This window comes from Abramis brama, assembly GCF_963993115.1.
Source record: "Abramis brama genome assembly, chromosome: 16".
NCBI classification, from domain to species: domain Eukaryota; kingdom Metazoa; phylum Chordata; class Actinopteri; order Cypriniformes; family Leuciscidae; genus Abramis; species Abramis brama.
This window is the reverse complement of record NC_139978.1, coordinates 28,466,314-28,490,414: the sequence shown is the minus strand read 5'-3', so window position 1 is coordinate 28,490,414 and position 24,101 is coordinate 28,466,314. Positions and strand designations below refer to the sequence as shown.

Below are 24,101 nucleotides of genomic sequence, written 5' to 3'. Positions count from 1 at the left end.
GTGTGTAATTCTACACTGAATATAAACATGCACAAACCCATCAAAGAAATTAATAAAAGCAGCTTTAATATTCACATCTATACTTTGTAAATCAAGGATGTGAACATTAAAAATGCCTAGAGCAAAATCATTCTCACCAAAAATAAAAACAGAAGAAGAAATGCCACTGATTACAAAATGACTATGAATTGAATAAAGCACCATAAGCACATCTTATGTGATCCAACTAAGGTGTTTCTGAGTTCCTTGTTCTCAAATACAATCATCCTCTCCAAAGACAATTAAATCTGTTGCAGCATTTTTGTCTCCAAAACAGGAACCAGGATAATGCACATTTTGGATTTGCATTAAAGCAACAACTTCATGACGCCACCACACACACACATTTACAGTCATCGATTAAATAGAAACCACAAACTCCATCACATCGCAAAATAATTAACCCCAGCTCAACGAGAGGGAGGGAGCCCAGGTTCTAAGGTAACCAGTTTTTTGGGGTGAAGAAGAAAAGGAAAAAGACATCCATCCATCATAAAAAAAAAAACACAGCAGCCAATTTCCACAAAGCCGCTAAGCTGATTAAGACGACCAAATCTGTTTCACCAGCTTACATTTACTTCAAAATGGTCATCTCAGCTTCAGTTTCACAGCTTCCCATTCCCCTGTTCTTTAGTAAAGGGAGAGTTGGGTGTGCAGGAATAAAACACTCGTCAACTTCTCTGTGCCTGGCCTGATATCTCTCCAGCGCAGGGCTGCCCAGATCAGTAAACTTTGATTTAACTATTTTGTTATTCAGCTTATTTGTGTTCTTATTCTCTTAAAAAAACTAAATGAAATGAATATAAATAAATATATTTATATATTTTATATATAAATAAAATAAATTAACAAAACATGCAATGTGTGTTGCATTTCACTCTCACAGACAACCCTTACCAAACAAACTCTATTCTGCTAAACCAACCGACCGCCCCACCTCCTCCCACTGAAGTAGATTAAATTCACACTAGTCCTCATTTTAAACGGAAATTGGATTGATGGAGAAAAGATTACGGAGACAGAGGGCAAGGTGGTGACAGCGGGAGAGAGTGGGGAGGGTGGAGCCGGCACCAACAAAGCACCTCCGAAGCTAATAGTGTAAATGTTTCTCTTTTGCCACCTGTAGTGTGTACGATGTAGTGTGTGTGTGTGTATGTGTGTGTGTCTGTGTGTGTGTGTGTGTGTGTGTGTGTGTGTCTGTTTTCTTTCCCCTCCTGATCTTTCTCTTTTTTGCCATAGCAGCAAATATCCTGTTGGCGCAGGATGCAGAGTGGTATCTGGCCCTAAAATCGATCAGACTCCCGGACTAGGGCTTCCATTCATCTCTTGCCCATAAAATTTGATTAGCGCTGACTACAGCACTGCAGGGAGATGGGCTGATAGAGTCAGGCTACAGAAGATGGCAACAGCATCCCGCATTTTCATCTAGTCTTTCTCTCTCTCGCATGTTATATTTTGTCTCTTTTCATATTTCTTTGTAAAGCACTTCCGATTAATAACAGCCCGTCTCTCTCTCCATCCCTCCTTATATCGTCCTCAGTATGTACAATCCTTGCGTGTAGGTATCTAAAATCAGTGAGATAGCGTGCATGCCCTCCTTCCGCCCCTCCTTTCTTGGTGTAAACCGTCCTCTAGCTATTAAACAAAAATGACAGCCGTGATGAGACTTCGACCGACCGGCATTAACAAAACTAAACAACTGCAGCCCGGCCCAGCCAGCTGGCCTGTCCGGCGGACACGCCCTCTGTTCCCACATATCACTGTGGCATGTGACCACTCCTCTCCACCAATGACAAAGTCCTGAGCTCATGAGTGGATACTGTCTGTCTGCGCAGTGAAAAGCTAAGAGGACAGGAGGGGGAAAAAGAGCTATACAGACCTGAATCTCGACAACAAGGTGAAGTTTGTCAATTTGACTTGTGCATGTTTCTTGGGAAGGACACTTCCACTTGTTGATTTGTCACATGATATTTCAAACCATGTGAAAAAGCAAAATAATAAAAAAAAAATAATGGAGAAGTTCATTCAAGAGATAACTTGACTCAATCATCCAAAATTACATTGTGTATAAACCAATCTGTGTGCCTGATGTTTGTACCACAAGGTCTCTGTAAATTGATTACAGGCATGAACTGGCACTTGAGCGTTACGCTTCTGCAGAAAAACTGATTTAAATTCATGTAAGCCTGCATGATTTAAGATTCATTTGCGATATTGATTCTTCCAGGAGCCGGAGACGTCATTTAAAGCATCAGTCATCCAATCTGCTGAGGATTCACGTCAGCATAAGGGATGAATTTATTTGGCTGATAATTGTCTACCTTTGGGAGCGTGTGGGTGACACTTGAAATTTTTTTGGCATATCATCAATGTGATAATGACAAGCAGACCTCACTGGCTCAAATCATTTTCAATCATTCATGACATTCAAAACTTTTGGACAGTTTCATCAAAAGTAACTTGCATGTGTTGCACATTACAATATTACAACAAGAAAGAAAGAAAGAAAGAAAGAAAGAAAGGTTAAATAAATTAAATGTATATAAATATTTAAGCACCAATGTGTGCAAAAAATTTTCCATCATACAAAAACCGTTCAAAATCCTAAAAAAAAAAAAAAAAAAAAAGTATCACAGCACCAAATTAGCATATTAGAATGAATTGTGTTGGATCATGTGACTAAACATTGGGGTAATGATGCAAAAAATTCAGCTATGTCATCACATAACTGTTTTTACTGTTTTTGATCAAATAAATGCTGTCTTAGTGAGCATAAAAAACTTCTTTCAAAGAAAAAAAAAAAACTAAAAATAAATCATACTGCCCCTAAACTTTTAAACAGTAGTGCATGTTTGTACATACTGCAAAAATCGTTGCACCTAGTTGTAATGTCTACCATCATTTTAATGGCTCAAAGGAAAGATTTGGGGTTAACATGATAAAACTGTTAATTTAACTAGTTAATTTAAGTCCCTAAGCATTTTCCTTTATTTCTTCTTCTTTTTTTTTGCACATGGTGCTCGGCAAGTTTTAATTTAGAGACCTGGATACATCTATATCCAAGTCTGAAAAATTCTAGGAACATCTCCGATGGGTAAGCTTTTGTAAGGAGTCTCTGTGCTGGTCTGGGCTCACCTGAGTCTCTCGAACGTTTTCCACCGTGAAGTTAAACCACACTCTGAACCGCGGATTACACGTGTCAGGCCTGATGAACAGATCAAACTCAAATTCACTGATGTAGTCAACACGGCCCAGGTTACCTATGGAGAGACATAGAGAATAACAAAGAAGTTGTCCAGAGTTACTTTCAGGCCTTGAAACTATTCCATAGCTCTATGATACACTAATATATGCATACAGAAACATACATTTCAAAAGCTTTACCTTGCAGAGCAGACATATATTTCCACACAGACAGCAGTGACTGGGAGAGATTTCCCTGTAGACTAATAATACATCAGTTGGGATTCTACTGATATATCTGTGTGTGTTCACAGTATTTCATTTATGTAAAGAGAAATAAAATGCTGCGCTGCCGTCTAAACCTTTTCTTTCCCCACAGATTTTGACACACACACACACACTTACTGGGTGGGATGGAGGAAGCCGAGCCGAGACGCTTGGCAGTCGCTCAGGTGACGACTAGACAGCTTTGGTAGCAGATCGCACAATAACAAGCCTCAACATGGCTGCCGCAAACAAATAAATATTAACAAACCAGAAAAGTGCTTTGTTGGTAACATATTATCCTGCAGGCCCCACACAAATGTCAAATGGCAGGTAATAAAGTTCAGCCTTAAATAAGCATGCTGATGGAAACACAGGCAATCTTCTTACACCATGCAGAGTAATAGAGAAAGTTTGATAAGCTGCAACAAAACATTGCCACACTGCAACATGCAAGTACAGGCTGCAATCTGAGGCCTTTACAACTGTCTTTAATGACTGATTTTGGAATATGAAAGAAAGGAAAGATAAAGCTAATTGCTTTACCAATAACATGGTTGCAGCCAGTTTGTTCCAAAGGGGGATTGTTGCTGTAATACACTGATAAAAGTATCTACTACACAACTAACTTCTTTATTTACCAACTAGTGAAATGCTGCATTGCCATGTACTAGTCCAGCAGCCCTGTTCTATGGTAATGCAAGTAAAGAGTTAACTCATAAGGCTGGATGAACAGAAAGAAAGAGGGAGGGAGGGGGAGATGCATCTGGTTGCCCTGCTCATGCAGTCTGGGTTCAGGGAAAGAAGTGTGGAAGTCACCGCCTGATGGAAGATAGCTCAGAGCTAATTACTGACAGATGGAGTGACCACCATTCCGTCACACCGGAGCCCAGCGGAACGTCATCCTTCTGCCAGAACAGAAACATTCCTAAACTCCTCGCAAACTTACTCGCCTGTCCACAAAACCAGCAGGAACGGATCCTCTCAGGACGAAACTGTAAAGTGCGAAGGTCAACCTTTTTGAGTTTCAACTTCCTGATATAGTCAGTTCTCACTATATAAACTTCCCAGACTCACTTTTCAGAAAAAAGCAGATTATAAATAAAACATGAAAACTTGTCACCTTTTTCCCCCTAAATATACAACTTCATAAACTAATTTATGCCTTTCTGTTCATTTTCTGAACAGCTGCCCATGGTTCTAATGGTAACTGCGTTTTTCTTCCAGTGTATTGGATACAGATTGATAGTGCTCTCCAGATGAAATGGATATTGGCACTTTAGCTGATTAAAGTCACTTTCTTTTAAACACAAATCTCCTGCAGCAAGAATCCAAGTATGACAGCAGTAGCACACTCCTGATGGAAAGGCGTTTTTATAGATTATCAGACAACTATTGCAAAGGTCAATGAGAGACCTTTATAAACATATCCGAATGAAATGGAAAGGTCCATGTGTAACTGAAACATGGTGCGTGAAGGAGAGAAATTGAATTCAATTTCATGTGTGGATCAATAGATGCAGTTTGCAATATTTTATGAAAGTGTGTTTGCATTAGAGTTTGATACCAAGCCATTGATACTAAATCAAAAAGTCTGGGCGACAAATGAAAATAAACTAGGGCTGTCAATAAATTCAATAATTGAATGAGAATAATTTGAGTTTAATCTCATAAACAGTAATTTTGTTAAGTTCTTTCTGAGGAAAGAAAACAACAAAATGTGCAAGTGTAATAATGTCATATACAGTATGGCTGAATATATGTGGACACCAGACAGGTTTCTGTATATTTCTATTTCTCAAATTTGATGCAAATTTAATTTTACTATAAAAAGGGTCCAAATTACATTTGATTCATCATCAAATTTTTATCTGATTAATACAGATTTTTTTTAATTGTAATATGAACCAGTTATACTGTCAAATTAATCATGTAATGAATAAATTACCTTTACACTGCCTGAACTGCACTGAATAGCAAAACATTGTCACCTGGGCCAACTACTAAAAAAATTGCTGGTGATATCGTAGCACTGTCAGTTTTTAGTAGAATGATAATATTTTAGGACCAGTATAACACACAACTGTGGTGAACACCCAATTTAAACTGAGACATCTAGATGAATGTAATCAGTTTTATAGTCCAAAACCTTCAGAGCAGCTAAGAACAAGATGTATTGCCATTTCACATTCCCCTTCATATCTTAACCTGAATGACAGACATGAACTCCCAGCAGCAGTGATAGGGCTCCACACCACAGCTCTCAGCAACTGAGAAGAGTCAAGTCAAACACACTTTACACCAAAAATAACATCTGTTTCACAGCTCTAACATGTATTTTTTATACATCAGCCAACCATACAGAGAAAGAGAGAAAGGATCAGTAGCTGAGCCAGTCACTGGAGGAGAAAAAGAGAGAAGGAGAGAATGGGAGATTGGTGGCTGCACCTGTTCCAGACAGATGTGCACTCTAATTCATCATTCATCCATTCCAGCACATTAACCATTTACGCCACTTTTAGCATCAAATATTGGTCATCGACATGCAGTAACAGTGATCCAGTGATTTGGTCTTAATTGTGATCGTTTAATAGTTGAGATGAGATTTCTCATAGTTTTCATGTCATTGTAAGACAAGCTACAATTAGTACATAAAAAATAAATACCAAAATAGTGTATATATATATATATATATATATATATATATATATATATATATATATTATATTATATTATATTATATTATATTATATTATATTATATTATATTATATATATATATATATATATATATATATATATAAAATATATATATATAGATATATATGGGGCCTAAAATTGACACTCGCCAAGAGCCAAATTCGAGTAAAAATCGGCGTTAGCGAGTATATGAAACTGTGTCAATCGCCAGTTGGCCGGTAACATTTTTTTTTTAATTCTAACAATGCATGAACATGAACAAACGTGAAGCGTGAAACGTGAACATCATAACGAAAGTTTGTGCCTTGATAATTTAAATATTCAAGCGCAAGAAGACACGAAAGGGAGCTCATTCCGTTACTCATGGAAAGATTTATACATCCGAAGCGCGTGCCTCTCTTTCACGTCTTCTTGAACTTGAGCGGACAAATTCACACAAAATCATAAAATAGCGAGTATACTAGTAAACTGCCTTTGGTTATGTCTTAAGTGAATGTAAACAGTTCAGAAAGTAAACACATGTGTCCAGTATCAGTATATTATATCAGTGAATTCGATTTTAAAGTAACAGCAGCTGCTGTCTGTGTTTTAATGTTAATCAAAAAACAAAGGACAAAGAAAAAATGCTCACTGCTCCCGACTGAATAACTTTTGTAACTTTACGGATTAATTGATAAGGACGTTTAATTTACAGTGAAGACTATGCAGTGAAAAACCTGAAAAGCAATATTTTTTTCATTTGTATATTTGCTATCTTGTATTTATTTGTGCTTTTGCTTGTGATTTGATTATTTGTTCATATTTTATCACTGACTGTTTAATTGTCTTTAATCATGTTTTAAAATTATATTAGTTAGGTTAGTAGTTTCAGCTGTGGTATCAAAATTGGAATAGGGAAATTAAAATTTTGAGAGTCATTACGGCCTGTTTTTACAAAAACAGTTCCATGGCCAGTAAAAAATAGGCTATATTATATATATATTTTATATAGCCTACATATATACATATATACATATATATATAAATATATGTTTTATATACTTTTCATGTATATAAAAAGTATACTTTTATGTACACATATTTATGTAGTTTTAAGCATACTTTTATACTTTTTATGACATTTTATGTTTATTTACTTCAATAAATGCTCCTTTGCTCGTTTGCTCCTCCCGCCACAATATATATATATATATATATATATATATATATATATATATATATATATATATATATATATATATATATATATATATATATATATATATATATATATATATTTTATATATAGTCACAATTATATTCAGTTTAGTTTGGTTTTCATTTCCTGTCTGCGTGTCTGATGTGTTGCTATGGTTCCTGTTCAGCTGTGTTCACCTCGTTAATCTGTGTATTTAAGTTCCTGTGTTTGAATGCTCATTTGTCTGGTATCGTCTGTTTTACGTGGTCGTACTAATTTGCCTGCCTGCCTTTATCTGAGTTTGTTCTGTGAATATTTACTATTAAGACTATTTAGTATTTTTATCTTTATCTTTATCTTTATGTTTATCGTCGTGCTTTGGATTTCCACGAGCGGGATATATAATATAATAGAATATAATATGTTCTTTTACAAGAAATAGTGTTTTACAAAAAACTGACAATCTCTACCCTGGCCACAAATATGGAAAGATAAAAAAACAGATCAATAATAGTAAAATGTATTTTTTTATAAGATTATGCAAAATACAGTTCCATTGCCAGTAAGAAACTAGTCATTAAATGTTCTTAATTTACTTGCTATTGGCAGGTATACAAAAAAGTTAATTTTGGACCCTGGCTGCATCTCATGTCATACATGTCAACAGACTGAGCTGTGAAAAAAAATAATAATACTGAATACGTTTTTTTCATACCGAAAAAAGGCAAGTTTATGTTGAGGGGGGAAAATACATTTTGCAAGTAATTTGCAATCTACTATCACAATTAGTTAAAAAGTTGATTGTTTTGAGCAAATATAATAACCTTTTACAAAAATGTAGTATATCCAGTTCAAATCTAATCCTATAATGTTCAATGGCTGAATGTTGATACAACAATTAAAAAAAAAATTGTATATCTGCAACTGAATTTTGTTTATTCCAAAGCCCCAAAAAATGGGGGGCACACACAAACCCGTTGAATCTAAATAGCAGATAATACTGCCTTTCTTTCAGAACACTTGACTTTTCAGCACCAAAGACAGCTCCCCAAAGACAGTGGAATGAATGTCGCTGTCCATGGTCCTGACAGACATACTGCAGTTTCCTATTAGAAATGCATTGCTGGGTAACTTCCAAACTCTCAATCACCCCTGCTAATTTTTTTATACACACAGCATTTTAATATGAATACAAGCACACACAAAAATGCTGATTTAGCTGCACGCATCTGATTAATTTTCCTTCAATGTTCAGGTATGTAATGTCTTACAGCCTTACATTTGTGAGAAGAAAAAAATACACTTCAGGGCTCCAGGGCAACAAGTCTCTGCTCAGCTTGATGGGAGAGGATATGATACACCATTGATTTGAGTTTTAATTTTATGGTGCCTGACTCCAGAGTCAGACCATGATGAGCTGTAATCTACAACACTTCGGCCAGCCCTAAACAAGCATAAATACTACAGTGCAGGAGAGGTCCAGCCATCACAGCGTGGAGGACGAACGCCATTTTGGATGACAGTTCACTGACAACACAGATAATTCAATGTATAACCAGGGGAGGAAAAATCAATGACTGTATTTTAACTTGTGGTAGCGTTTGTGTTTGTGTGTGTGTGTGTGTGTGTGTGTGTGTGTGTGTGTGTGTGTGTGTGTGTGTGTGTGTGTGTGTGTGTGTGTGTGTGTGCGTGTGTGTGTGTAGAAGGACAGAGTGGAAAACAGCGGGAGAAAGAGCAAGAAACAGAGATTGCAAGCAAATTCTCCTATGTTTCAACTGTTTTGAGAATTTCATCTACATACTGTCATAAGAGACTTCTATAACACAGTGCTTAGGATTTAACAAATTGGGTTTTTTGCAAATAATGCAAAAAGCTCAGAGGAGAACTCTATGTAGTTCAATGGGAATAGAGGCAGTGTTGTTTTATAGCCTGTTTGCTCTCAACAGAACGACACCACCGAGCTGCTGGGAGGAGAGACACTTTCTCATTTATAGGGAGTTAATTCCCACTGTTATCAGCGAACTGAAATAAACATTCCATATAGAGAAAAGAGTGGGAGGTTGAATCATCTTATCTGGTGTCGTGTGTGTGTGTGTGTGTGTGTGTGTGTGTGTGTGTGTGTGTGTGTGTGTGTGTGTTTCTCATGTGGTTAACCTTGTTATAGATGTAGAAGAGAAAAGCAAATGGAGAATCCGTATTAATGTAATGTGTTTGCTGTCTGGAGAAGCATGTGGGTGGTCTCCACTCAGCTACCTCACACTGTTCCTTCCTTCCAGCTGTTCAATTCAGACACTTATTTCTAAAACATACACTTGGCCTCCATTGCTTCTCATCTAATTTGCCTAACTTATATTCTTCGGTTTCTGATTCTATATTAGTGTTCAACACCTAGAATCTACAAACCATGTGCAACAGAAATATATTTCAAATAATTTAATATGTTGGTGGAATGGACAAAATCTATAATTCTATGTTTTTTAAGAGAAAAAGAGAAAGGAGAGAAACAGAATGGGGGGCAGGCCTGTCAAACATTGGCATACAATAGGAACATGGCTTGGCTAATCCCATTACAGAGCTACAAGCCTGGTCAGTTAGAGCAGTCCTCCTGCTTATCCAAAACAATGGGACACTCTGCAGTCTACAGCTTCCTAACAACCCACAAGCAGAGAACAGGACTATACAGGGAGAACCCGAGAGACTGAAAAAGAAAAGTAGAGGCAGAGAGAATAAGCCACCGATGAAGAAGTGTAGTTTATACATTGTACATTTCAGTGACAGATTATTTTATTAAAATACGCATGGTAAAACATAGCATGGAACCCATATAATGTTGTTTAGATTAAGTCACCATGTTATGCTAAGTAGCTGATTATAAAGCAATAAATAATAGGGATAAACACATCTATTTGAGCAACAAGGACAAGCACTATCTGGTATCTATTGACTAGCTGTACTTTAATTACTGGTGAGAAATGTGGTAATGTGGTGAGTCTAGAGCATTCCAGGTACTGATAACAGCATTGGACACAGATATATTTCAACCTTTCTACAAGTTTTTTTTTCTTTTGTTACAAACTGCATTGGAAATTAGAAGTGACTCTGGAGACTGGCCACCTCTTAAATGTGTTTTTGCCATGTGCTCCTTTTCATTATTGGAAAACACATCAGACTCTCCCACGGGTGAGAATACCTGGACACGGACAACTGATAAAGCTGAAATTGATTCAAACCCCAGGAAAGGTATCTGGCTCAAGACCTCCAGACAAACTCTCTTCATGCAGTTTTTCCTGTTCTCGGTCTAAAGGCAAGGTGTCACAGAGACAACATCAATCTCTCTCTCTCTCTCTGTCCCTCTTTTTCTCTTTCTCCATCTCTGCTAAACTTTTTCACATTTTTATTAAATGTTAAATCAAGACAAGAATAGAGCCATGACCTCTAACTCTCAGAACGTCTTTAACAGGTGTCAAAACTGTAAAAGCCTTCAAACTAGCATTCTTCACAACACTAGCGCTATTTCCATCGCCATTCCGGGAGTCCCATGAGGAAGGCCATGCTGCGCATGAATGTGGGTTTTTAGCCAAGCGGCCTCTAGATGCTAATTAATGACATCAATTACACAATGTCACCCGAATCACTAGACTGTCATTAAAATGGTACTAAATAGTAAAATAATCACATGCATTAGCATTTTATCAAAAATGGGGCAGGAAATAAATTCAAGAGTAGTAATTGCTTGACATCTATCTTTTAGCATGGATATGCAGAACCCTCAGTGGCACAAAATACAGAGTGTCTGCATCTGTGCTTTGCAGCCCACACGCTTGGCAGCAGTGATAAAGGGGCCAATGAATCTGAAAAGGTTCAAATTTTCTTGCTGCCCTTGTATCGGTATTGCTCGAATAAAAAAAGGGCCCAAAGCAAGTGTGTTCATTTCATAACAGTCGGCAGGTCACAGGGAGGCATTCACTGTGAAATGTACTAAATTGTATCATCGATCTCAGCCATGAAACATGCCGGCTTTTCTGAAGCCCCAGACTCCTGGAGGCACTCTCTTAAAAGAGCCACTCATCCCCGTCAACTGTGGTCTTCCCTCTTCATCTTATTTCGTGAAAATGCAGGGTTAACGTTGTTACCCCTTTATATCCAGATTTAGATTATGTATCGCTTTGTTCTCCTTCCCTTTCATTCCTTGCCTTATCATTTTGTTAGCTGTATGGTTTGAGTCCTTAGTGGGTAAACAGAAGTCACTTCAAATTTCATGCTCTCTCTTTACGAGTTAATTATATGAAGTCCTACAAAGGACAAATGACGCTTTGCCAGCGGGACAACAGTCTAGGTCCTTTTCTGTTTCTGTCGGCTGTTTTTTCAGGCTTTGTCTTTTTGTTTTCATCTTTCCCTAACACACTCCCTTGCTCTCTTTCGTTATCTCTTCCTCTAGTTCCTGCTCGATATCCCTGGCCTGGCAATAAGAATAATCTTTCCTGCGGAGAGTTGGGAGATAAAGACAGAAGAAGCTGAAGGGTCCTTGGTGAGCCTGTGGCGAAGAGAAGGTCAGAATGCTGCTAAGAGGGGTCTGTTATCAGGGTGGTAGCATCCTATTGGGGAGCGGCTGCCCTGTTTATTTACAGTTAATGCTCCCAGTTGGTCTGCGCTCTAATGCCTGGGGCTGACTTGTCAGTAATGGGAGGTGGGCACCAAAGGAGACAGGAACAAGGAAACCCAGAAATTAACAGCAACTCAAATAGGTCACTAATAAGAGAAGGGGCTTTCATTATGAGACACATGAAATGTTAAAACAAAAACTGAATAAAGATGAAATGTTGATCATTTCTACTAAAGTGCAACAAAACGCCTGGCACAAACTCAGTTAAAGGGGAACTATGCAGTTTTTTTAGCTTAATTTACCTTAACTGAACAGCTATCGAGTCATTGGAATGGTTATATGACTTTTTTCGGGTTGAATGGTGGTCTTCCCGATGTAACAATCAGGTCTCGCGATGTAACAAACTGCTTTATGGCACTGCACACATACACTATCTAAACATTTATATGCTAGCCTTCTGTGTATCATAAATACCTCAGTGGACATGGCTCCGTGCGTTCGCCGGCTTCTTTGAGAACAAATGCATATGAAAGGGAAAATATGGGGGGGGGGGGGTCGCCAACGAGTTTTGAGGACAGTGTTGTCAAATATCTATTCCGAAGCTGTAGGGGGAGCTCTATAGAGAAACCTGTGAGCAAAAAGCGAGAAAACAGCTAAGAAATTAACCAAACTGCATAGCGCCGCTTTAACCCTCTGAGGTCGACAAACGCGCGGGCGCATTTTGCTGGATTTTCTCCACATTGTAGCACTATAAACTTAAATTACTCCCGTCATTTATGGTCATACAGAAAAAAGATAATATAAAAAGAATCTGTGATATTTCTACTTTTGTATGTGTCCACTTACAATCAAATCAAAACATTGTGCTTTTGTAAAATAAAGAAAATAAACAGGGTGTGCGTTCTGCCTCTCCGTCACGGTGAACTTTTTTTTCTTGAGCACGTCTATAAACTGAAACAAAACTCAGCGAATACTTGTCACACATTTATGAGCCATATACCTTTATAAACATTTAAGTGTGTACTTTTAAATGATCGGATTCAAACTGAAAACAAATATTCTCTGTTTAAGTAATTTGTATAAAACAAACAAGATGTCCAGCTTCTCAAACGCTTCCTAATTATTTTTTAATTTACCACGCCCACTCGCGCAAAAGAGATTCACATGCAAATCTCCACATGGAACGCGATCGCGCTCATTAGGCCTACCTCAAAAACAAAACACCAAAACACTTCACAAGTCTCTGCTTTTAGACGCACCTGAGCTTACATTGGATTTACATCAGAAGAAGAAGAACGCGATTTGAAGACAAGAAAGATGTAAGGTAAGAAATTCTTACATATTAGTTTGCTGTTGTTGCATACATTTCACATTGCAGTTGAACTGTTGCTAGATATATGGTGAATATTATAATATTTAGCTTATTTAGATTATAATACTTGCTCAAACGTAGATATGTATATGGTAACCATAATGTTTTATATTTGAGCGCGATCGCGTTTGAATGTATCATATTTTGGATCGTGATCGCGTTTGAATGTATCATATTTTGCAGCGCGATCGTGTTTGAATGTATCATATTTTGCAGCGCGATCGCGTTTGAATGCATCATATTTTGGATCGCGATCGCGTTTGAAAAGCAAACGGCTTCATGTTTTTACTATTATCTCATTTCATATCATCATAACGAATGGAAACATTTGAAGTAACATGATAATCAATATATTTTTCTCTAGCTTAGTTGTTACTGAAATCTTTTGGAAGATTTATACTGCTATAGGTTATTGTTATTATTATTTTATCCAGCACTGCGCATAGCTTATGCCTACAAGGCACAACAAACCTGGTGTTCATTATATTATATATTGTTGGAAACATTTGTGTGTGTGTGTGTGTGTTCTGTGAATTTTAAAAAGCAATTTTAACCCTTGTATGGTGTTCGGGTCTGTTGGACCCGTTTTCATTTTTTATCAAAAGAAAAATGATACAATTAATTATTTTTTCAAACTGAGACTCATTGGCCTTGGCTCATTTTCTGTGAGGAATATATATCAGAACACATTTTCAATGAAAACACACTGTATACCCCCCCTACACATTTATATTACACACAGGATGTTCGGGTCCACTGGACCCGGGGCTAATAAAAGTGTAGAAATTGTAGGTCCTGTGTACCTTTACTCTGTCCTCCTCCTGTCAGGGCCTGCTGTTAGTGTGTGTATGTTCTTGTATATGGTTTATGAGGACACAAATGTGTATAATGACATGGGTATTACAACGTAAACATGGTTTATGACGACATCTGTGTCCTCATACTAAAACTTACTAAATGGTGTTTTTTGAAATTCAAAAAATGCCAAAAGTTTTCTGTGATTGGTAGGTTTAGGGGTAGGGTTAGTGTAGGGGGATAGATTATACAGTTTGTACATTAGAAAAACCATTATGCCTATGGAGAGTGACCGTACACCACATATCCAAGTGAGTGTGTGTGTGTGTGTGTTTTGTGTGTGTCTGTGTGTGTGTTGTGGGTGTGTGTGTATGTGTGTGCATGAGTGTGTGTGTGCGTGTGAGAGAGAGGTTGTGTGTAAGTGTGAAAGAGTGCAAGAGTGAGTTTTGTGTTTCTACTCCTGCCATTCCCACACGAGGTTGCAATTCTTAAATGTGATCTAACAAAGGTAAAGAGAAAATATTAACCATATATGCTGTTTATATTGCTTGTAATTGGGATGAAGTAAACATCTGTTGAGTATTTTAACATAACATTTTTGATTGTGTTGAATTAAAAACCCAAAAATGCAGCGGGTCCACCAGACCCCCGAACACTGGCTGAGTAACAAAAATATGAACACCACACAAGGGTTAACCAGAAAAATCTCAAATGTATTCCCAAAATCGTGCAGGCCTTTCTCTTGATATCAGTATGTTCACTTTTTTTTTTCAGGGCCCAGATGCCACTGAGGACTTCAACATTCACATGAGTCTCTGTACATGAACATGGTAAAGTGAAAATCAAACACCTTGGAAATGAAAGGTATGTACAATGTTTTTAGGAATGGCACAAAGGTCTCTGTCTTTGGATCGTTGTTTTCAATAAGTGCTTTTTTGGCATTTGTTGTGTATCTTTGGACTATGTTGTGTTGTAAATAAATCCAAACAATTTAAAAGCCATTCTTTTTTAAATCTCCTCATTTACAGTATTATGCAAGGTTGCTCAGAATGACAGGGCCTGATAGCTCCTAATAGGGCCGTTAGGGGAGGGTCTTTGTCTTTCTCAGGTGTGAAAAGCTTACATATTAATGACCTCCGCATAAAGCTTTTTCACACAAAACACGTCGTAAAATTTTTAAATCAATATATTGTCTTATCTGAATGAGCAGTTGGGGTGATTTTCACATAGTTCTAGAGCAAATATTCTAGGCTACGTGATACAATTTTCAAAAGTCTTGTGAAGAAATAATCAGTATGGGTTTCATGGCCTTATTTCAGTGAGAATTTTTTTTTGTATTTTCACAAACCACGCATAAATGTCATTATCTCAAAACTACAAACTTTTACATACATGCTGCTGATATATTATTGTAGCAGAGTTTGTGCTGAATACAGTGTAATTAGACTTTAGCCATGAAAATGTCACAAGTAACCGAAATAACCAGAAAAGTCAGAGCATGTCAGAACACCTCCAGGGCCCAGAAAACAGCTCAGACCTCAGAGGGTTAAAGATGACATCAGCAGGGTTGTGCACCATTCTGGATGCCTTTTAAATTCCAAATCAATTTCTGAATTGAATAGAATTTGAATTGAAGTTGCAAACAGGATGAAGATGTGAATTTAAATATAATCCATTCAAGAAATCTATGTCTATTAAAATAAATTTGTTAACTCTAATTATAACTTGCCTTGTTTGAAAGTCTTTTTAATTTAAAAAAATTAAGTGGTAAGAATTTATAGAATCCATAGATAGACAAATGGATTGATAGATCAATAATCCTACACAAAAATGGATCACCGTTTTCACTATAATTCTACACAAAAATGGATCAGTTTTATAGGTCTGTTAATAGATTACAATTTTTAATTGTGATCAATCGCACACTTATCGTGAAATTGAGCATACACCTCTTATCTTGTTTAACATTTAATTTTGTCATTATTTGCTATATCCAGCAAAATTAACAATCAGATTGAAGGATTATTCACACAAAACTGTATTTTCTGCAGGTTTTTTACAAGGAAATGCAGGTGTCTTTCCAAAAACCAAATAACCAATTGATATAAGGAGCCCATATAATTCATAAATGTAAGTACACCAAAGCACCCATGAAGAAGAAAAAAATCAGGAAATTACAACTTCATGGCACTGATGTTTGCCTACTGAACAACAATTGGCTCTGTACCCCTTCACCTAAACTCACTACTTCAGACCTATGTGCCCTCCAGAAGCTTGCAAGAGAAACGGCGCCTTGTGGTGCCATCCCAAAGAGGCACAAAATCACTTTCACTGACCTTTACCTTGACTGTTTCAAGCTAATGAAATGACCTGCCTAACTCAGCTCGAGCAGCTTTTCAAGAAAACGGCTGAAGACGCATCTTCTTCATCAACACTTGACCCATTAATACTAACACTTTCTATATCTATTTTTCTTAAACGCTATGTGTACTAACTGGTACACTAACTGTGTAGACTAACTGGGACTAACAGCACTTGCATATTGTTGCCATATTGTTGGTTTGATTGCTTCTATTGCTCTCCTCATTTGTAAGTGGCTTTTGATAAAAGCATCTGCTAAATGATTAAATGTAAATGTAATGTAAAGTTGCAAGGCTCTAGGCCTACTGTTTTCAAAAAAATATTAAGCAGCACAACTGTTTTGAAATGTTTCCTGAGCACCAAATCAGCATATCAGAATGATTTCTGTTGGATAATTTGACATTAAAGACTGGAGTAATCGCCGCTGAAAATTCCACTTTGCCATCACAGAAATAAATTACATTTTAAAATTCATAAAAATTATGAATTTTGCTCAAACCTTGTAATCAGATGTTTTCAGGAATCTCTAGTTTTTTTCCCTCTGCATGATTCATTTAAAACCGGAGAACAACACAGCTAGAGGCAGCACTGGTTCAACAAAGCACATCTATTTCCAGTAGGTTTACATCCAAGCTAAACCAAATGATTGTTTCATCTGGACTATGCCAGGGAATCGGTTTGGAGTGAATACTAACACACGACTCCTCTTCCAAGCAGCAGTCAGCACTCTAAGGGGTTGGTATGCAGTGATAAACTCATAGTTGAGTCCCATAGCAGTAGCATGCAGTAACTAGTGCACATCTGGTGTGCGCTATCGTGTTGTGCAGCAGTGTGATAAAACCACAGATGAATCAATGGCGCACAGCCATTGTGGACCAAGATGGCTACAAAATGCCAGCAAGGCTTCTTGGTCATCCCGAGCAAGAAACACAGAAATCTCACAACGTGCAAAAGCTTTTCAAAGCAGGGAATTACATAAAGTGATGCTACTGTCAATGGCCTGATAGACTCGAATGGAAAGAAAAAGAACGGAGGGGTTCAACTGCAAGCTGTTCAGAAATCTTGGCAGAAAATCAGTGTTCCTTCTCACCTCCCTTTGCACAAGCACTCTAGCAAACTACACCCACCACGGTGTAATTACTTAAGAGAATTAAGCAACAGTGCTCTAAATATATAGTAAAAGGAAAAAAATAAATAAATACAAAGAGAAATTCACTAGGGGGGAAAGGCACACTTATCGGATTTCTGCAAGGCTGCTAATACTCTGTCTATACATCAACTTTAGCTTTATTCACAGTCAATGTTTGAGACTGACAATTATATTTCTCAAGCTGTTCACACACTGCTTACATTGTATTTCAGCCATTACTGTATGAACAACTATCTGAACTTTTTTTAATTTTAAATCGATTCTCATTTTGAAGAACCAATATCGATTCTTAAATCCCAAAAATCGATCTTCCAGTCTATGCTGTTTTCAGTTGATGAATGAAGTTGATGAAAGCTTTGTTACATACCTCCCATCCAATAAGTAAGGAATAATTGACGACAGGCCGTTGAATTATTAGAAAAATAATGCACACCCGAGGTGGTAATGCGGTCACGACGCGAAGCGGAGTGGCCGTTACACCTCGGGTGTGCATTATTTTTCTAATAATTCAACGGCCTGAAGTCAATTATTCCGCTTATACTACAGTTACCACACCTCGAAACATTGTTCAGATTATGTATTTCAAGACGTTTGTAAAGTTTTTGTCATTAAAATGCTCTTGTATGTAGGACTAATTTCTTACGCATCTAATCCCATGCTCTGTTGCTAATTACAAAACGTAATTTTAGAGTTAGTAACGGAGGTTTGAGCCACTGATAGCAGACTAATGCTGGGGACACACGACTAGCTGACACATTCTCTGACTGTTTTCATCGACCGCAGCAGATTTTAAACACAGACTTTGAACACAGACTGAACGCGCTGGACGCGCGTTTGGGCATGATCAGTCATAAGTATCAAATTACATTCATTATGCAGTTATTAATGCAGTTATTAGAGAGAGACATTGCAATAATGAGACAGAAAAGCATGTGCGTCAATATTATTATTTATTTATTAATTCAATTCGTTTGAATTAATTCGTTCATTCTTTTTTTTTCCCATTATTGACAGATGACAGTAGACTATAGCCAAATAAATGAAACACAAAGCCCTTTTAACAAGTAGGCCTATCAATAATTATTTATTTGTTATATTATCTGCAATAAAAATCCGTGCTGCAGGACTATCCATTTATTTAGCCTATATTCAGTTTAATTTTATATTGATTATAGATAGGACACTAACGTTATATACTTTATTTAACTTATGAATTAAACTGCATGTTTCTATTGATTGTGAAGCTAGACATTGAAAATTGCAGATCAAGCGCATGGGGCTAAATGCTTTTTCTTGTTATGAATTGTAGCCTATTTTCCGTTATTACAGTTGACTACGCGAAGTGATATGGAACTGTAATGTGGTCAAGACCTGCCTGGAACTACTTTAGCCGTGCGTTTCCCTGAAAATAATGCACACCTTAGAACGTTCGTAAACCAATCAGATTCAAGCATTCAACGGCCCTGTAGTATAAATCACAATAAGTGATGTGCTTTGTTACTTATGATATGAAACAAAGTCTCAGCTTTCAAATTCTGTCAATTTTATAACGAATTTCAAACAATAAATACCATTTTGGCCCCATTTATTGTGACGTGACAGATCGCATAGCTCCTCAGTTGAAGCGAAGCAGCAGCGTGGTGCGCCTGTGAACTGATCATCTTTTCCGCTTTACTACTTGTTACAGCACAAAATAAACATCAGAAGGTGTATATATACATAAATATATATATATATATATATATATATATATATATATATATATATATATATATATATACATACATATATATACATACATATATATATACATATATATATATATACATACATATATACATACATATATACATATATATATACATACATACATACATACATACATGCATACATACGTGTATATATATGTATGTGTATATATATGTGTGTATTATATATATATATATATATATATATATATATATATATACACACATATATATACACATACATATATATACACGTATGTATGCATGCATGTATGTATGTATGTATGTATGTATGTATGTATGTATGTATGTATGTATGTATGTATGTATGTATGTATGTATGTATGTATGTATGTATATATATATATATATATATATATATATATATATATATACATCAGAAGGTATATATACATATATATATATATATACATATATATATACATATATATACACACACGTGTTACTGACCTTCTGATGTGTGTATATATATATATATATATATATATATATATATATATATATATATATATATATATATATATATATATATATATATATATATATATATATATATATATATATATATATATATATATATATCAGTAACATACTTCACTCTGTTTAAAGTGTTTTTCTATATCACTCTGGTTTAACTGGCTAGTGTGTGAATGTAACCGCATTTAGCACTATAAATTGGGACTGACTATGTTAAAGCAGACTATGAAGGATTCAACTTACATTTGATATTCATTTTTAATATCTCTTATTACAAGGGAAAAATAAATCAGTGATGGTCATTTTTGGCTGCATGGTAGGAGGCACTGGAATCAGTGGTGGCTGCCAAGAGCAAGGAAGCTTCTTGAACCTTCTTCAAAGGACAGATGCAAAGTTTTTACCCTAATTAAGGGCGAAGTATTTGCGCATTTAAAATGTTCCCGATTCAAAGACGGTGGGCGGTCTAGAATTGGTTTTCTGCTAGACATTGGCCTTTTTAGACTCTCTCAAAGAATCTTTTTGACAAAAATCTTTTCCGACACACTCCTCACAGCCTACAGTGGCAGATGAAAGGCTATAGATTTTGCTATTAATGTTACCATCTACCACACCAAATTTAGACTGAATAATATTCTTACATGATGAATATCACATCCTTTTACAGATCAATACTGATCATTCTGAAATAAAAATGCTATGCTGTGCTTACAGAGAAATCAGAGTGGAGAATGCAAACAAGAGGTGCTGTTAGCAAAACAGTACATCTAGATTCACTACGGCACTTTGTGATTTCACGTAACACAGAAGTGTTTGAATACAATCTCAGCAGAGAGCAACAATTAGAGCTTTTATCTTTGTAGGGGGGAATGTGCTCATCAAATGATGTAGAATAACAGTCAACAAGTTTGAGGATGGTACACAGGAAGCAGTTATCTGCTTGCAAAACATTTGTTATTTATCCTTTAGCACTGTATGTGAATGTGAAACGCAGAAAATGTCAGCAGTGGCAAAATCTGACAAACAGGTTTTGGTTCAGTCTCATGAAGCTATTAGAATCCAAACAGATGGAATTTCTATTAAAATTCCTCTATGTTCTTCTTATGCAGCGGTTTACAAACATACCCAGAGCATACAAATGTGTGAACCTGACATATCAATGAACTTTATCTCAAAGAAAATGTTTTAAATAAATCAGCAATATAAACAGGTGGTGTAAAATAAGAAAAAGGAAAAACAGAGCGCTAAAGCGGTACAAATCTCCAGCGTTTTCCCAAACTGCATGTCCTTGCCTAGAATGAGGAATGACAAGTCCGCCTGGCGCCTGTGTTTACGGCATCAGGAGAGCTGCTGGGGAAATGGATTACTCCATCATCGTGGAGCAGCGTGTTCATGTGGCAACGCATCACAACACGGCTCTGTGTGTAGTCATTTTCACCTGTGAGACACTCTCAATTCCCCGCTCGCGGCGTCGTTTCCGAACTTTGCTTCTGAATGCACAAAAACGGCATGTTTTTGATCAAGAGCTTTAACAGCAAACAATGGCCCGGCAGGCAGCCACGGGTCCTTGAAGCGTTAAATACGAAAGAAGTATTTAAACAAAACCCGAAAAGTGGAAACAAGTTGAAATGACTTTGCTACATAAAATGGAATGGTGATGCTGACTCGATCACTTGACCTAGTATATTAAACACTCTCTACACAAGAGTGGCGGCTTAGCTCTGACAGCTCTAGCACAAGAGTGGGTTAAAGAGCTCATTGAGAAAAACACACGCATACGGCATGACCCTGCGCAGATATTCAGGAAAGCCGCCATTCGTTGAAGTCTCTCCTAATAGGGGTCAGCGTCCAGCTAAAACCGCACAGATTCCATTTGCTTTAAAGAAGAGGCAGTTGTGCTCTGAGTTAACCTCCTGCTAATAACTGTAAAATAGAAAACGCTGAGCCTGTGAGTTTTATGCTAGTCTTCATACCGCCCATTATAATGTTCTGGTGAGAGCAAGTGAAGGGTGCTAATTGAAGTATGTGTCACGTTCACAAGTAAAACGCATGGCAGGAATTAGTTTAAAAACTGAGTGGCTGAAAGTGGGAACGTGTTGTACGGTTTGAAAACTGGTTCCTCACTGTGTCTAATTTGATAGCACTGAACCAAAAGATCGTTCAGCAACAGCACAAATGTGAGTGAAATTGAACTTGTGGACCAACCAAATCGAACAATTTTTTTTTGTTTAAAGCCTAAAGTAGATATATATAGATATATATAATATATACAGTATATACCCCAAAGCATAGAAAAAAGAACTTCAGAAGCCTTGACGACAGTGAAGGACGAGAGAGGACCAGGCCTGGACTATTTTAAGTTATGTTTTGTTTATGTGTAAGAGGCAGTCGTCTGTGACAGGCTGCCGCTTTTACTTTGGTTTTTCGTTTTGTTTGTTTATTTTACAAGATTGAAGTATGTTGAACGTTCGCCAGTTCCTGCCTCTTTCTTCTCATAACAACATACTGTGTTACATTGACATTCGCAGAGCAAGATACCAGAGGAAATACCTCAAAGAACAAGTCAATAAAATATGCGCAACCACACACGTTCACTCCATGATATTCCCATGCAGGAATCTCAACAGCCATCAATAGCCTAAGAGCTGATGTTTCATTCAAGATCTCTCCAGGCTGCAGGGCTCTGATCAAACATAACCAAGGCTGATGGTGGGAATGTCAGGCAGGATTATCACCTGTTTCATTTGCCTGTGCACATTTGAAATATCTGCTCGTCCGGCTCGTTCCACAGTGCGGACACTCTATAGCCGAGCACTCTAGGGGTGAGTAAATATTACAGCATGACTGTGCGCAGACCACTGTGCACTTTTGCTCTGAGAAGCAGTTGCTATACCGGCAGGAAGAGTGAGGACCAATTTAAATTATAGTTCAGCTATGCGGTTCATCTTTGTGTATGAGAATGTAAGGATGTGGTACAAACACGCAAAGTTCAAAGCACAAATGCTTGTTCTTCCATGTTAAATTACAATGACTTAGGAGACAATTTTTTTTTTTTAAATGCGAAGTGCAGGGCAGTGGAATGAAAAACATAACGCAAGGTCTAGCTATGCATCTTTTACCTAGATCGCCAAATTTTTAGAATGCGTGTCATGCATAAGATGCTGCAAAAGATGCCAGTGCACTTGTCAAAGAGGTTAGTCTAACACGTTTACAGAGAAAAACAATGGAGTGGAATACAAAAAGCCCCTTACTGTGCATAATTTGTTAGCTATTTTAAAGGACATTTATCAAAATTCAATAACATTTACCACCTCTGGAACAACTTTTATGTACTGCTGCTCTAGTTATTTAGCAGTACGGTGCAGCGCTATGATTTCTTGTTGAGTATGGGTTTAGCATAGTCCATTGTGGCGCTTTGATTTCGTGTTTTTGTAGTACAGTCCTACACTCCACATTCAGTTTTACTCATGAACATTGTAAACTACAGAAGCTTAATGATTTGGAACTGTTGCTTCATGTCGTCTTGACATTAACCTACTAGTGGATCAATTAGAAAAAGAAAAAAGACAGTATTTTGTCACAGAAAACACTGCTCAGACCACTTTGTGAAATACTTGTAAATGTTACAGCCGTTTGGCTTTGTGCATTGACTTGAGTGATATATGATTAAAGGGCCACAATGAGTAAGGATCTGTTACAGTAAAACTCAAGAACCGAGGCTGTTAACCTTGTGGTTTAGGAGGGGGAAGAGCGCAAAACCTCTTCCACACATGGTCTCTGAGTGCACAGATATTTTCTTCAGGGTCGAAGCTGTATAACATCACAGGCCTGAGGATCAGTTAGAGGAATGAAAGAGATAAAGCTACAAAATTGACAAAGGACAAGCAGGCTAGCTTCAACTAGCTAAATGGGGGACAAAAAAACACTTGATAAAAACAATAAATCAGAAAACTGAATCAGAAACCTAATCTGTTCTTCTCAGAAAACAGCCCAAATCAATTCAATTCAATCCTTCTTAAAACCTTGAGAGAGAAAAAAGAGAGAAAACCGTAAGGCACCAGACAGTGATGTAGCTTTCTTAGTAGGGGCATGACTTTTCTTCTAAACGCCAAAGCATTTACAAGCATAATATTCATCTTCTAAGCACTAAGCACAAAATCAGCAACTAATATCTCTTCCACTTGTCTTTTTATGCTTGTCCATGTAGTTGTTATG

The 24,101-nt window shown here is 37.0% G+C and overlaps 1 protein-coding gene across 1 annotated transcript in view; it reads right to left on the bottom strand.

Moving 5' to 3' along the window:
- Window positions 1-24,101, bottom strand: part of agbl4 (AGBL carboxypeptidase 4) — a 335,062-nt gene that overhangs the window by 304,147 nt on the left and 6,814 nt on the right. The window contains exon 3 of the mRNA XM_084086490.1: window positions 3,175-3,299. Within this exon, the coding sequence (XP_083942616.1) occupies window positions 3,175-3,299 (125 nt within the window). The remainder of the gene's footprint in view (window positions 1-3,174; window positions 3,300-24,101) is intronic.